This window comes from Festucalex cinctus, chromosome 2 (genome assembly GCF_051991245.1).
Source record: "Festucalex cinctus isolate MCC-2025b chromosome 2, RoL_Fcin_1.0, whole genome shotgun sequence".
Taxonomy (NCBI): domain Eukaryota; kingdom Metazoa; phylum Chordata; class Actinopteri; order Syngnathiformes; family Syngnathidae; genus Festucalex; species Festucalex cinctus.
In genome coordinates, this window is record NC_135412.1 from 11571808 (window position 1) to 11586743 (window position 14936).

At 44.6% G+C, this 14936-nt stretch overlaps 1 protein-coding gene across 3 annotated transcripts; it reads left to right on the forward strand.

Moving 5' to 3' along the window:
• Positions 1 to 749: 749 nt before the first annotated feature.
• Positions 750 to 10459, forward strand: LOC144013711 (uncharacterized). 3 transcript variants are annotated; one of them, XM_077512872.1, is made up of 5 exons: positions 750 to 897; positions 7863 to 7957; positions 8059 to 8464; positions 9571 to 9737; positions 10228 to 10459. In XM_077512872.1, exons 1-5 carry the CDS (start codon positions 864 to 866, stop codon positions 10249 to 10251), a joined length of 726 nt encoding a protein of 241 aa, XP_077368998.1. In that variant the 5' UTR covers positions 750 to 863; the 3' UTR covers positions 10252 to 10459. The 3 variants fall into 3 exon arrangements, with proteins under 3 accessions (XP_077368998.1, XP_077368999.1, XP_077368997.1); XM_077512873.1 differs by having other exon boundaries at positions 8059 to 8181; positions 8257 to 8464; positions 9571 to 10459; XM_077512871.1 differs by having other exon boundaries at positions 9571 to 10459.
• The last annotated feature ends 4477 nt before the right edge of the window (positions 10460 to 14936 follow it).

Below are 14936 nucleotides of genomic sequence, written 5' to 3' on the forward strand. Positions count from 1 at the left end.
ATACAATCACAACAAATCAAGATTCTTCCATTCCTACATATGCTTTAATGTTTGAAGCAGTTACACCAAACACCAAATAACAAACAAAATCCCAACCTCACACAACCAAAACATGACAATCGCTTGTAAAATACAATATTACATAGGATTTTAAAATACCTTCACAATATATAGTAGGTATCATTTGACTAATGATTTTTTTTTCGGGTATATCCTACTATTTTCTTGAGAACCTTGAAACAGGCCTGACAAAGGCACGGAAATTTCTACTTTTGAAATAAGTTATTCATTCATGGGAAGATAATTGAATGATGTTCCAACATTAATTTTCTGAACAGCTGGGAAGAAGAAGAAGAAGTAGTAGAAGAAAGTAAACATTTCATATAAGATGTTCATGAAGTGTGGAGAGGAAAGCTCTAGGACAACACAAATCACGGCGCTGTCAGGGCAGACCTGAAAATCAAATAGATCATCCAGAAACAGGAAGGATGTACTTTTTTCCCCCTGCATCATCTGCAAGCAGTCGTAATTCCCAGATGGGTGCTCACCTTGAACATGCTGTCGTCTTGCCAGAACGCCTGAACACAAACCTGTACATGTTCATGAGCTGATGTTCATGGCCTTGAATCACTTTGTGGCCCAAGGCCTCAGATGCTTTGCTTCAATATTTTCACTGAACCTTAAGCCAAGGAAGTCTGCTCGACTTTCAACCAAGGCTCTAGCGGGGGGTTGTAGGGGGCGGGTGCGCTGTCTGAGGAGCCGGTTACGTCTCCTCAAACATGAAGAAACAATTGTTTTCATGCGGCCAAGAATTTGGCAGCGTCCTCTGACAGCGACGGGATGATGGACGGCGAGCAAATCGGATGGGTGGGGGCGTGTGCAAGCGAGGCTCTGCTGGTAAGAGGAAATCCCAGAGATGAAATTACAGAACAATACAGATGATCGTAACTGTTTTGTTCTAGCACAGACTCCGACAATTCAGCCCCGGTCTTCGGCGGCTTGTCCACGCTCACAGGCGGAGGATCAAATAAGACAGGCGTGTGTGTAACCAATGTTGACATTCAAGCGCCTCACGCTTTATACAGAGTGATAACTGCACTTACGAGTGACTTAAAAGTTTTTCAACATACTCGGCCGATTTTTCCTTCCTAGAGATTTACGCCTTGTGTAGTCAACCAAACACCATGGCGTTCCCATTCATTATAATGGGAAAAGTTGATTTGACATACAAGCATCACGCAATGAATTAAACCATAAGTCAAGGCACCACCGTGTTCTCTGTGGCTTACGCAGCGCTGCAACAACGTTGGTACTTGTACGCTCCATCAAAGAGCCATAAATCTGTCATCCCCCGTAAACATTCACAGCCTTCATGGGAAAGCCTGAGTGCACAGGGCCTGTGGGAGAGGCAGCGGAACCATTGGGATGTTTCATGTCAGTGTACGGAGCAAACAGTCAGCGGATTTCCTCAATCAGAGGCTGGAGAGTGTGCGGCGAACAACCTCACTGACAGAAAAATGGAGACCTGCGCTAGCAGCTGGGCACGCTAACAACCTCTGGGATTTACTTTGGCGTGCAACACACTTTAAGCGCGGCCCCAATCTAACACGTGCATGCACATTCATTCATGTTTCCGCCACAAATTAAACCGTCAGAGATTTAAGCATTGCAGGTATTACGGTTTAAGTGGAAAAAAATGGCTTTGTAGCGTTGCCGCAATATTTTTTTTTATTTTTTTTAAATCAGCCCTCATGCTCATTTCACTTTTCGACTTGGAATTTCTTATAAGAAAGCCCACAAAAACATCTTAAAGGGTAACTCAACAAGACATCAACTTTTTCTTTTTTGCTGATAAACTGTTTAAACTGTTGTCTACTAATACCGTCTACATGTCCTAGTCATTATTTTGATATTTTAGTGCATGTTTGTTGAAAGCTTGATTTTGGGGCAAAAACCATGTTAAGATTTCTTAAGGTTAAACCCAATTTGGCCGTTTGTCCTCTCATTACACGAGAAGGTGCAGATGAAGTCACTAGTGGAAAGTGACGTAGTTGCCCCCATCTCGTACACACCTCCTTAAATGCCTTCTTTTAGCTGTCGATCACAGCCAGCCCACGCCCAACCCTCTCCCCATAGATGCACCCTTCTAGCTGACATCACATGCTTAGCGCCCGCTCCGCTTCCCGCAGGGCATAACAAATGAATGTAGCGAGCCTGGATATTCGGCGAGCGTTTTCGTTAAGAAGTGGGAAATATGTCAAGTGTCACAAAAACGTCCCGTGTAGGACACTACATTACTGCGACACTGGAGCCCGATTCAAACCACAAGCTTTATTGCTAACGTCCTCAAAGTCGGGCTTTGGGTGGCGGGTTGGGGCCGTTGCCCTTAGTGCAGGCGGCGTGGGTTCACTTCCCGTTCGGAGACAATGTTTATGTGTGCATGTGTGTAACATAACATAACATAACATAACATAACATAGCATAGCATAGCATAGCATAGCATAGCATAGCATAACATAACATAACATAACATAACATAACATAACACAACATAGCATAGCATAGCATAGCATAGCATAGCATAACATAACATAACATAACATAACATAACATAACATAACATAACATAACATAACATAACATAACATAGCATAGCATAGCATAGCATAGCATAGCATAGCATAGCATAGCATAACATAACATAACATAACATAACATAACCAAAAACCCAAACCCAAACCAAGCCAAAAAGCCAAAAAGCCAAAAACATCCTCAAAGTTGTACGCTCACTGCCGACACAAATGTATAAATGCAGCAACTCTGCTCCTGCTCCTCCACTGCCCTTCCAGACTCTTTAATTGCCATTAAACGTCAGCACAACTATGTCCCTCTGGTTGCATTTACTCCAGATCCCTTTTCCGACATCTGCCTTGTCTCCACAACAACTTAGAAATAGTTTCAAAATAACATGTCGAGTGTCATACTTTGAACTAGCATTTGAACTTTAGCGCCCCACTTGAGATTTGGCCTTGTCTTCCGAGAGAAGAGCTCACAGCTGGGCGTGCAGTAGGAAGTGGCCAATAACTCCTCATTTCCACTTACGCTTTGTACAAACGTCAATACATTTTTGCAACCCTGTGCCAGCTGCTGCAGAATGAGGTATTGTTTTATGTAGACAGAGCGCTTCATTCTTTTCTCTTTTCCATTAAGCCTGTCAGCTATTAATAACCATATATTGACCTCTTTTGTCAACAAGAGCGACACCTACAAATAATATGCTCAATGAGGGACAATGGGGAGTTCCCTGGGTTTGAAAACAACAGGATGAGGCTGCCTCATATCTGCGTGTGTGTGTGTGTGCGCACACACAAACAGTACAGTACAGTAGGTTTGCTTTTAAGTGTTAAGTGTCATACTTACGGACTGTGTCCGGTTGGGAGTACAATTTCAAACACAATCCTGTCATTCACCGTAGCAAATTTGTTATGAATAGAATGAGCTCACAAGTCACCCTGAGTAACCCTCATATAATATTATATACAGAAAATTACTGTATCACGTAGCGATCCTTCCTCATATGATCCAGAAGTGAATAGTTTCTAAAATAATTCAGTAAAAGTACATTTCTAAAGGAAAAAGAAGTTTGTCCATATATAAGCCACACCTGACTATAAGCCGCATGTGCCCACATTGAAACATGACATATTTACAAAGAAAGACGGTACACAGAAAGAGTTTTCAAAGGTTTAATTAATAATATACCTTAGCTTTTCTTTCCAAACAGTGCCTGTGATGCGGCAGAAACGCAGCAGCCATATGGTGGTAACACAGCACTAACAGGGCTGCTTAAAAATAACATACCGGTAAAAGTCACTGAGACTTCTTGTATTCTCCATGATGAGGGTCTGTTCATGCTCATTTTAGTCATGCACAAAGCGCCAAGTTACATTAAATTTGCGTCTTCCTCGACACATATATTCCACCTGTTTCACTCTTACCTTTTCTGCTCGAGCGCCCACATATAAGCCGCATCATTGTATAAGCCGTAGGGTTGAAAGCGTGTGAAAAAAATCGCGGTTTATAGTCCGGCAATTACGGTATATATACTGTATATGTCTTTGTATGTATGGAAATACATCCACACACAATATTTTCCATCCATCCATCCATCTTCTTCCGCTTATCCGGGGTCGGGTCGCGGGGGCAGCAGCTTCAGCAGGGAAACCCAGACTTCCCTCTCCCCAGCCACTTCAACCAGCTCCTCCGGCGGGATCCCGAGACGTTCCCAGGCCAACCGAGAGACATAGTCTCTCCAGCGTGTCCTGGGTCGTCCCCGGGGCCTCCCGCCAGTGGGACATGCCCGGAACACCTCACCAGGGAGGCGTCCAGGAGGCATCCGAACCAGATGCCCGAGCCACCTCAGCTGGCTCCTCTCAACGCGGAGGAGCAGCGGCTCGACTCTGAGTCCCTCCCGGATGACCGAGCTTCTCACCCTATCTCTAAGGGAGAGCCCGGACACCCTGCGGAGGAAACTCATTTCGGCCGCTTGTATCCGGGATCTTGTTCTTTCGGTCACGACCCACAGCTCGTGACCATAGGTGAGGGTTGGAACGTAGATCGACCGGTAAATCGAGAGCTTTGCCTTTTGGCTCAGCTCTTTCTTCACCACGACGGACCGATACAGAGTCCGCATCACTGCAGACGCTGCACCGATCCGCCTGTCGATCTCCCGCTCCATCCCACCCTCACTCGTGAACAAGACCCCAAGATACTTGAACTCCTCCACTTGGGGCAGGATCTCATCCCCGACCTGAAGACGACACTCCACCCTTTTCCGACTGAGGACCATGGTCTCGGATTTGGAGGTGCTGATCCTCATCCCAGCCGCTTCACACTCGGCTGCGAACCGCTCCAGTGAGAGCTGGAGGCCCCGGCCTGATGAAGCCAACAGCACCACATCATCTGAAAAGAGCAGAGATGCAATGCTGAGGCCACCAAACCGGAACCCCTCCACGCCTCGGCTGCGCCTAGAAATTCTGTCCATAAAAGTTATGAACAGAATCGGTGACAAAGGGCAACCTTGGCGGAGTCCAACCCTCACCGGAAACGAATCCGACTTACTGCCGGCAATGCGGACCAAACTCTGGCAACGGTCGTACAGGGACCGAACAGCCCGTAACAAGGGGCCCGGCACCCCGTACTCCCGAAGCACCCCCCACAGAACTCCCCGAGGGGCACGGTCGAACGCCTTCTCCAAATCCACAAAACACATGTGGACTGGTTGAGCGAACTCCCACGCACCCTCGAGGATCCTGCGGAGGGTGTAGAGCTGGTCCACTGTTCCACGGCCAGGACGAAAACCACACTGCTCCTCCTGAATCCGAGATTCGACCTCCCGACGGACCCTCCTCTCCAGCACCCCTGAATAGACCTTACCAGGGAGGCTGAGGAGTGTGATCCCTCTGTAGTTGGAACACACCCTCCGGTCCCCCTTCTTGAAAAGGGGGACCACCACCCCGGTCTGCCAATCCAGAGGCACTGTCCCCGATGTCCACGCGATGTTGTAGAGGCGTGTCAACCACGACAGCCCCACAACATCCAGAGTCTTTAGGAACTCCGGGCGGATCTCATCCACCCCCGGGGCCCCGCCACCGAGGAGCTTTCCAACCACCTCAGTGACTTCGACCCCAGAGATAGGAGAGCCCACCCCAGAGTCCCCAGACTCTGCTTCTTCAAAAGGAGACGTGTTGGTGGAATTGAGGAGGTCTTCGAAGTATTCCCCCCACCGCTTCACGACGTCCCGAGTCGAGGTCAGCAGCACCCCATCGCCACTATACACAGTGTTAATGGTGCACTGCTTTCCTCTCCTGAGACGCCGGATGGTGGACCAGAATTTCCTCGAAGCCGTCCGGAAGTCGTTTTCCATGGCCCCACCGAACTCCTCCCATGCCCGAGTTTTTGCCTCAGCAACCGCCGAAGCCGCGTTCCGCTTGGCCATCCGGTACCTGTCAGCTGCCTCCGGAGTCCGACAGGCCAAAAAGGCCCGATAGGACTCCTTCTTCAGCTTGACGGCATCCCTTACCGCTGGTGTCCACCAGCGGGTTCGAAGATTGCCGCCGCGACAGGCACCGACCACCTTACGGCCACAGCTCCGATCGGCCGCCTCAACAATGGAGGCGCGGAACATGGTCCATTCGGACTCAATGTCCCCCACCTCCCCCGAGACAAGGGAGAAGCTCTGCCGGAGGTGGGCATTGAAACTCTTTCTGACAGGGGATTCCGCCAGACGTTCCCAGCAAACCCTCACAATACGTTTGGGTCTGCCAGGTCGGACCGGCATCTTCCCCCACCATCGGAGCCAACACACCACCAGGTGGTGATCAGTTGACAGCTCCGCCCCTCTCTTCACCCGAGTGTCCAAAACATGCGGCCGCAAATCCGATGACACGACTACAAAGTCGATCATCGAACTGCGGCCTAGGGTGTCCTGGTGCCAAGTGCACATATGGACACCCTTATGCTTGAACATGGTGTTCGTTATGGACAAACCGTGACGAGCACAGAAGTCCAATAACAGAACACCGCTCGGGTTCCGATCAGGGGGGCCGTTCCTCCCAATCACGCCCCTCCAGGTCTCACTGTCATTCCCCACGTGAGCGTTGAAGTCCCCCAGCAGGACGAGGGAGTCCCCAGAGGGAGCGCTCTCCAGCACACCCTCCACGGACTCCAAAAAGGGTGGGTACTCTGAGCTGCTGTTTGGTGCATATGCACAAACCACAGTCAGGACCCGTCCCCCCACCCGAAGGCGGAGGGAGGCTACCCTCTCGTTCACCGGGGTAAACCCCAACGTACAGGCGCCGAGCCGGGGGGCAATAAGTATGCCCACACCTGCTCTGCGCCTCACACCGTGGGCAACTCCAGAGTGGAAGAGAGTCCAACCCCTCTCAAGAGGACTGGTACCAGAGCCCAAGCCGTGTGTGGAGGCGAGTCCGACTATATCTAGTCGGAACTTCTCGGCCTCGCACACCAGCTCGGGCTCCTTCCCTGCCAGAGAGGTGACATTCCATGTCCCAAGAGCCAGCTTCTGTAGCCGGGGGTCGGTCCGCCAAGGTCTCCTCCCTTGGCCGCCACCCAACCCACACTGCACCCGACCCCTTTGGCCCCTCCCACCGGTGGTGAGCCCGTGGGAAGGGGGACCCACGTTGCCCCTTCGGGCTGTGCCCGGCCGAGCCCCATGGGTGCAGGCCCGGCCACCAGGCGCTCGCCAGCGAGCCCCGCCTCCAGGCCTGGCTCCAGAGGGGGGCCCCGGTGACCCGCGTCCGGGCGAGGGAAACGCGTCTCCAAAATTCTTCTTCATCATCAGGGTCTTCTGACACAATATTTTATCCATCCATTTTCTTGACCGCTTATTCCTCACAAGGGATGCGGGGGGTGCTGGAGCCTATCTCAGCTGGCTTTGGGCAGTAGGCGGGGGACACCCTGGCTGGTTGCCAGCCAATCGCAGCAGAAAAAATATTACTCAAAAAAAACAACAAAGCTCCCCCAAGAAATTAGGCAGAAAAACTGGTTTTGTTTTTTTTTCTCTCAAGTGAATGCAATGCGCTACTGTTGTAATAGGATCATAAAAGGATGTAGTTCTATTTGTTTTAAACCTGAGCAAAGACATGATGGAGCCTCTTGCAAGAGCTGTTCTACACAATTCAGACTTAAACACATAGTCGCCTATTCTACAAGGCAAGTTTAACTTCTGCCAAAGTTATTTTCTGGTAAGATAGCTTCCCTTTTATTCAAGTTTTGCTTTCAAGTAGTACTTCACACAAAACTATTGCCCACCCACATTCTGCATCCTGCTTCTGTTCCAGGAAATAACGTCTTTTCAGGTGAAGAGGACAGCTCTTCATATAAGCCCCTCAAGAGAGAGAGGAAAACCATGAGCAAGATAATACTGTTCATTCAGGTGAGCTCAAGTTCATTTTACGATGTTTCAAAGTCAAGCTATTCTATCAATCTGTGTTTAGTATTGAATCTTCTGAGAAAATTCATATGCATTGTGAACAGGTGGTCACTGCGTGTTACGTCACCCACTGTCAGGCAAAAATTGAAGTTAACTGTGACAAAAATGTTGACTTGAGCTGCCCGTGTCGTGACAACGCGCAGTTCCTGTTGCTGACTTGGTACAAGGTCAGTGAATCATTTCAGCCTCTCGACAACATGACATTTGACCCTTCCGAACTCAAGAGTTATCAAAACGTAAAGATGAATGGACAGATAAGAAGATTCATCATCAGCATCGGTGAAGGCCAGGTGGAGAAGGCGATCATTTCTCAACGGTCCGCATTTGGCGAGAACGACAGTCTGCATCTGCCCGCGGTGACGCCACAGGACTCTGGCGCCTACAAATGTGCCATCACTGCAAAAGTAGGAGGTCAAAATAAAGAGTGCATGGTCGACCTTTTCGTGCATGGTAAGTAATAACATGCTACGTTAGATCAGTGATTCCCAAACAAGATTAGCACAATTACTGTTTTGGTGCCACCCCATTTGAAGGCCATCTTTACAGTAGAAGAAATACGCACAAGCTTTCTGATGGCCTCTCACCTGACATCAGACAGGAAGTTTGTGGTTAACAACGGGGGGGGCTGCAAATTTTATTGCACCATATCACAGTTGTCAAACTTATTTTCAATGAAGGCAAAATTAGAGTTATGATGAGAAGAGTGAAAACATATTAATGTCCAACGTCCCTATCACATGATTCAAGTACCACTTCACTATTTTACCATAGTAGAATTAGAGTCCTAATGCTGCATTCGAGGATGGTCGGAAGTCGGACTTTTCCGAGTTCAAACCAGGAAGTGTGTACGGGAACGCCCCCTTGAACTCGGAAATGCCACTTGCGAAGTCGGGGGGAAAAAAAGGACCCCAACTTCACCGGCGGACTACAATGTGACGTCACTCTATATTGCAAAACACAATTTACTCTAGTATAAAACTAGATAGCTTTCTTCATTCATAAATATTCGACATTACTCCATGTATGTGACAGTATTGCCGCTATCTCCCTGTAATTATACGGTCAACTACTTAACTGTATGAAATGCTTATGAAATAAGATTAAAACTATAAATGAAGCAAAATTGCAAAATTGCAAAAAAAAAAAAAGTTTTCTAGAGGTCCAAATGAGTTTTGTGGACCAAAATAAAAAACAATATCACTCCGCCATTTTGGTTGTTTACCTTCGCCTCGAACGCTTTCAGGTCGGAACTGGGAAAAACCAACTCGGATATATCCGAATTCCAACCATCCTCGAATGCAGCACAAGTGCTCATTTCAAAATGTGGCAGAAATTTTGTTCCTAAATGGTATACAGTATTTATTTACTATTTTATCTTTCTATCTATCTATCTATCTATCTATCTATCTATCTATCTATCTATCTATCTATCTATCTATCTATCTATCTATCTATCTATCTGGCTAGCTAGCTAGCTAGCTAGCTAGTACCAAGTAGCCAGCTAGCTATCTACTGTATGTACCTTTTCCATGCCTGTTTTCTTTGTCTCACTTCAGCTTGTGTGATCAACACACCAACGACAAATGTACAGCTCACCACAATTCCAAGCGCTGTTAACTCCAGTCGGCATGGCGAGGAGCTGCCATTGCCAGTCATGTGGAGCGTTCTGGGCTGCTTGGCAGTGGGCTTGGCCAAAGTGCTTGTGTCATACATAAGCATTCGGGTAAAGAAACTCATGTTGGGCACGTGTGAACATTACGAGTGTAATATGAACAAAATAGGATAACAGGTTAGCAGACTCGTAGTTATGCTAGTACACAGGGAGTCTGCTAAGCAGTTTTCTGGTTTTGGTTACTTGACGTATGCAACATTAACAAGAGGAGCAGACTGAACACGAAATATCACGTCGTCTCGTGCGCCTCGAATAGTTTTGTTCACGTGGGAACGACATGTGGGTTGAAACAGAAAAAACAAAGTTCAATGCTATGCTAAATGCTAATTTGGTCGACAGTTCAACAGCTGACAGTTCAACATCGCTCAATCCTCACAGACCACAAATATCATCTCCCTTAGTTTATTTCACCACGGCGTGTGTGCGTGTTTTACTGCTGCTTTGTGTGACGTAGTAAGTTGGCTGACGGCCACGAAAAGTTCACATTAGCATTTTTTTTTTTCTTGCGCTGATTTTCTCTTTTTTTTCACCCTTTGAGCAGGTCATTCAAGCTTGCTGTTTGTGATCTTCTAGACGAGTGCAAGAAAACAAAAGATGATCATTAGGGCCCGAGCAGCGACCGCTGCGAGGTCCCTCTTGTTTTTGTAAGAATTATTAGGGCCCGAGCAGCGACCACTGGCATCTGATCGATCCAAACATATGTATTTTTTTTCTTTAGTTTCATTTTTTTTTTATCACCTCTATGGACAATAAAAGCAACATTGTGCAATGAGTACGAGCGATGATGAGTGTATATATACTTTTACGAAAAATAACAATCAGGGCAACTCATTGCCTAAAAATAAAAAAAGACGCTGATTTTTGCAGATCTTAACAATCACCAAAACCCATTGAGCTTGACACACTCATCACACCTGGCAAAAAAAGAAAAAAAAATCCACATGTAATGGTTTATCATGCCATTTTCAAAGACATTCTGCTTCCAATGTGCCAGTACCCCAACGTGCAAGTACCCCAACGTGCAAGTACCCCAGCGTGGCCCGGGCTGTGAGGGCCCTTTATAGCTGCTCGCAGCTCTAGTTCTTCTTCTTCTTCTTCTTCTTCTCCGTAAACGATCGCATTTTTGAGGGCCTAAATATTTACGAAAACTCACCAAACTTTGCAGTCTCTTCTCAATTTGATATTATGTAGTTGTCATAACAATGCGACTCTATAGCGCCCCCTAGCGTAGAAAAATAAAAACCATTCCCGGCCCGTTTGACCTAGAGCTACGAAAATTGTCAGGCACGTGTAGCACCCTGAGACGCACAAAAAAGTCAGTGGAAGCCATTTCCTAAAATGTACAGGAAGTGAGCTATGAATTTTTTAATGTCAAATTTTGGCCTATTTTGGCACATTCACTGTGGTCATGCTTTTTCCCCCTTTGCAAACATTTTTCATCCAAGTCACTTCAAACTTGGCATTTATCATCTCAAGACCTGAGAGAACAACTGGGCAAAAAATCTTGCCTTTTCGAAATACTATATGACGGGGGCGGGGCATCAAATATTGCCTTTAAAATTTCATTTGTCCAGAAAGAGCAAATGCTTAATAACTCCCATGTTCAAGCTCCAAAAAATCTCAAACTTCTCAGGCAACGTAATAGTCACGGCCTGAAAACATCTATATGATAAAATTCAGTTATACATATAGCGCCACCTAGTGGTAACAATAAATGTCATACTTTACATTTTTAGCTACTGCGCTGAGCTCGTTGAAGGGATCCAGTTGAAAATTGGTCAGAAAAGCCTTAAGATGTTGATCATGCCCCACACCAAATATTGTAACTTTTCGCCAAAGGGCGTGGCCGCTACGGTGCCGCAAAGTCTGAAGACTTTTCGTGACAATAAAAGCTGCATTAACTTGACCGAGATGATCCTATCTTCTCAAAATTTCACACATTTGATGAAAGTCCAGCCCTAAAGACATCTACGAACTTATATTTCAGCTAACTGATAGCGCCACCTAGTGGCAATTTTTTTTTCTTACGAATTTTCTTCAATGCTTTTCTCCAAACACGTTAACTGGACCTACCTCATATTTGCTCAGATGAGGGTTTCGGCCTTCATGATGTCACAACGCGAAGTTTGTGAGTTTTCGCGAATTGCTGTGGGCGTGGCTAAGCGCTGTTCGCCAAGAAAACAACGTCGGTTTTGAGGGTCTAAACATGCACAAAAACTCATGAAACTTGGCACACACATCTGGCCTGGTAAAATGAGCAATATTTTATTGTCGATTGTGCTATTTTTACAAAAATGACTCAATAGCGCCCCCTAGAAAATTTTAACGAAGCAGCCCCGGTTGTACGTTTAAGCAAGAACGACGAATATTTTTAGGTGTATGAGGGAGCCCAAGACCTACAAAAAAGTCTCTTGGACCCATATGCTAAAATGAACAGGAAGTGAGCTACGAATTTTTGAATGTCCCATTTTTGACGATTTTTGCACATTTACAGGGGGCATACTTTTGCCCACTTCTCCTACACGTTTCATCCGACTGAGTGAAGACTTGACCTGGACCATGTCAAGAACTGAGCCAACGACAGGGGGAAAAATCTTGACTTTTCGAAATACTATATGATGAGGGCGGGGCATCAAAATTTGTGTTTTGCACTGAAAAAGGATATGCTTAATAACTCCCCGGTACATGCTCCAAAAAATCCCAAACTTGACATGTATGTTTATAGTCAAGGCCTGAAGCTATCTATATGAAAACATTCAGTTATATATGCAGCGCCACCTAGCCCTTAACACATGAAAAAAAAATACCCCACTTACGGTATTTTTACAAAAATTGTAAACTCATTCTCAGTGTGATAACTAAGTCATTTATGAATATTCTTTTACTTTCCACCACTCAAAATGTTCACTGGCATCAGACCTATCCAAACATAAGTATTTTTTATTTAGTTTTATTTATTTTTGATAGCCTCTATGGACGTTAAAAGCAGTATCCTGAATGAAGGATATGCTTAATAACTCCCCGGTGCATGCTTCAAAAAATCCCACACTTGACATGGATATTTATAGTCAAGGCGTGAAGGTATCTCTGTGACAAAATTCAGTTATAAATACAGCGCCACCTAGTCCTTAAGGCATAAAAAAAAAAAAAAAAAAAAAACAACACTTACGGTATTTTGTACAAAATTTGTGAACTCATTGTAAGTGTAATAACTAAGTCATTAATGAATATTCTTTTACTTTTTCCACTACTCAAGATGTTCACTGGTATCAGACCGATCCAAACATATGTACTTTTTTATTTTGTTTTATTTATTTTTGATAGCCTATATGGACAATAAAAGCAACATCGTGCAATGAGTACGAGCGATGACGGGTATATAAACTTTTGCAAAAAATACCAATCAGGTCAACTCATTCCCTAAAAATAAAAAAGGACGCTGATTTTTGCAGATCTTAACAATCACCAAACCCCATTGAGCTTGACACACACATCACACCTGGCAAAAAAAAATCCACATGTAAAGGTTTATCATGCCATGTTAAAAGAAATTTTGCTCCTAATGTGCTTGTCCTAATTACCCCAATGTGCGAGTACCCCAACGTGCAAGTACCCCAACGTGCAAATACCCCAATGTGGCCCGGGCTGCGAGGGCCCTTTATAGCTGCTCGCAGCTCTAGTTGGAGATGTTCCACTTTGTCTCTAAAATAAAATGAGATTGTGTTTGTTGAGTGTTTATGGTCATGTCTTATTGCAATGTTCTTATCTGTTTTATCTTGACTTTGTATTGTTTTGTGATTTGTATTTTAATGTATTTATGTATAGGGAACTACAGATGCAAATTAGCAACTGCTGCTAGAATCTGGCATATTTATAACGTGATTTGTTGTTCATGAATGTACATTGTCCCTTTCAAATGAAATGAAATGAAATGTGATTGTTTGGAAAGTAGGGAACTAAACTAAAACAGAAAAGGTCTTCACGTTAGTCAGTTTCAAATTTGGGCCAAAGTGAGACGGTAGATAGCGCCCTCTCATGTTCAGGCTATATATTTTCGAGTCATTCAACATGATATTATTTTCCAACTGCAGGCCCCATGAATCCTCCCTCAATACAGTCCTGCTTTATTTGAAAAGGTCAAATGTTTTTTTGTTGTAATTTTGAAAACAAGGATTGAACTTTTTATCCATAGTTCCAAAAGGTATTTTTTGGCACAAAAACAACACTGTCCATCATCAAAAGAATGCCTTACCTACCTACATTGCTGGAATCATGATTTGAGCTGTTTTTCTTCAGTTGGAATTGGGCAGAAGCAATTATGTACAAATCCAAGTAGCATTCAGTGGTAGGACAAAACCTTCAGGCTTCTGCTAGAAAGCAACAAAAATGTCAGGAAAAGCTACAAGAAAATCTGCACTTTATTTATTGAGGTTTCATTAGAAGCATTTTAAAAGAGAGTATTATGCAGTTTATTTATATTTCCTCTCTCGAAAAAGTGAAAAAGGTTTTGACTTGAAGTTGCAATACACAATCACTTCACAACTATTAGCAATTTAGCAGTTGTGAACTGTTCAAAAAATAGTACTTTAATATTTTATTGCCAGACCTTTACTGCCAAAATAAACAGGTGTATTTATAACCTGCCATAAGCTCAATGCTAACAAAATACAAAATGCCATAGACAGGCTAACAAATAGCAATTATGTGACAGTGTTGTACTGCAAAACTACAGACATTTGAATTCAGCCAGTCAATATCACAATTAGCATCTCTTCAGTAAAGACGATTCAACAACTATTTTCGATATGATTTGGTGGGGTGCGAAGCCGTTCAGGCACGGTTCCATTCGAAAGTGGAATGATTCAATTTGGTTCAACAAGTTGAGATTGCGGTTCGATTCGATATGGTACGGCTCAGTTGGAGAGGTTATGGTGCAATTACTTTTTTTTTTTGTCATTCTACATTCATTTAAATCCACTTGTTAATACAGTAGTGTAAATGTGGCATTTCCTTCTAAAATATATCTCACCCAAAAAAAAAAGACGGTTCGATTTCAAAGTGGAACGATTTGATTCAGTTCAATTAGCTACACCCACATCTTAAAAAATAAAAAAAAACAGCAACAACAAACAAACAAACAAACAAAAAAGACTTTCCAGTTAAAACTGGTTTTTGTTACACCCATAATAACAGTACTCAAAAGCATATTTTCTTCATCCTTTCTCAAAAAAAGAAAATATTACTGCAACT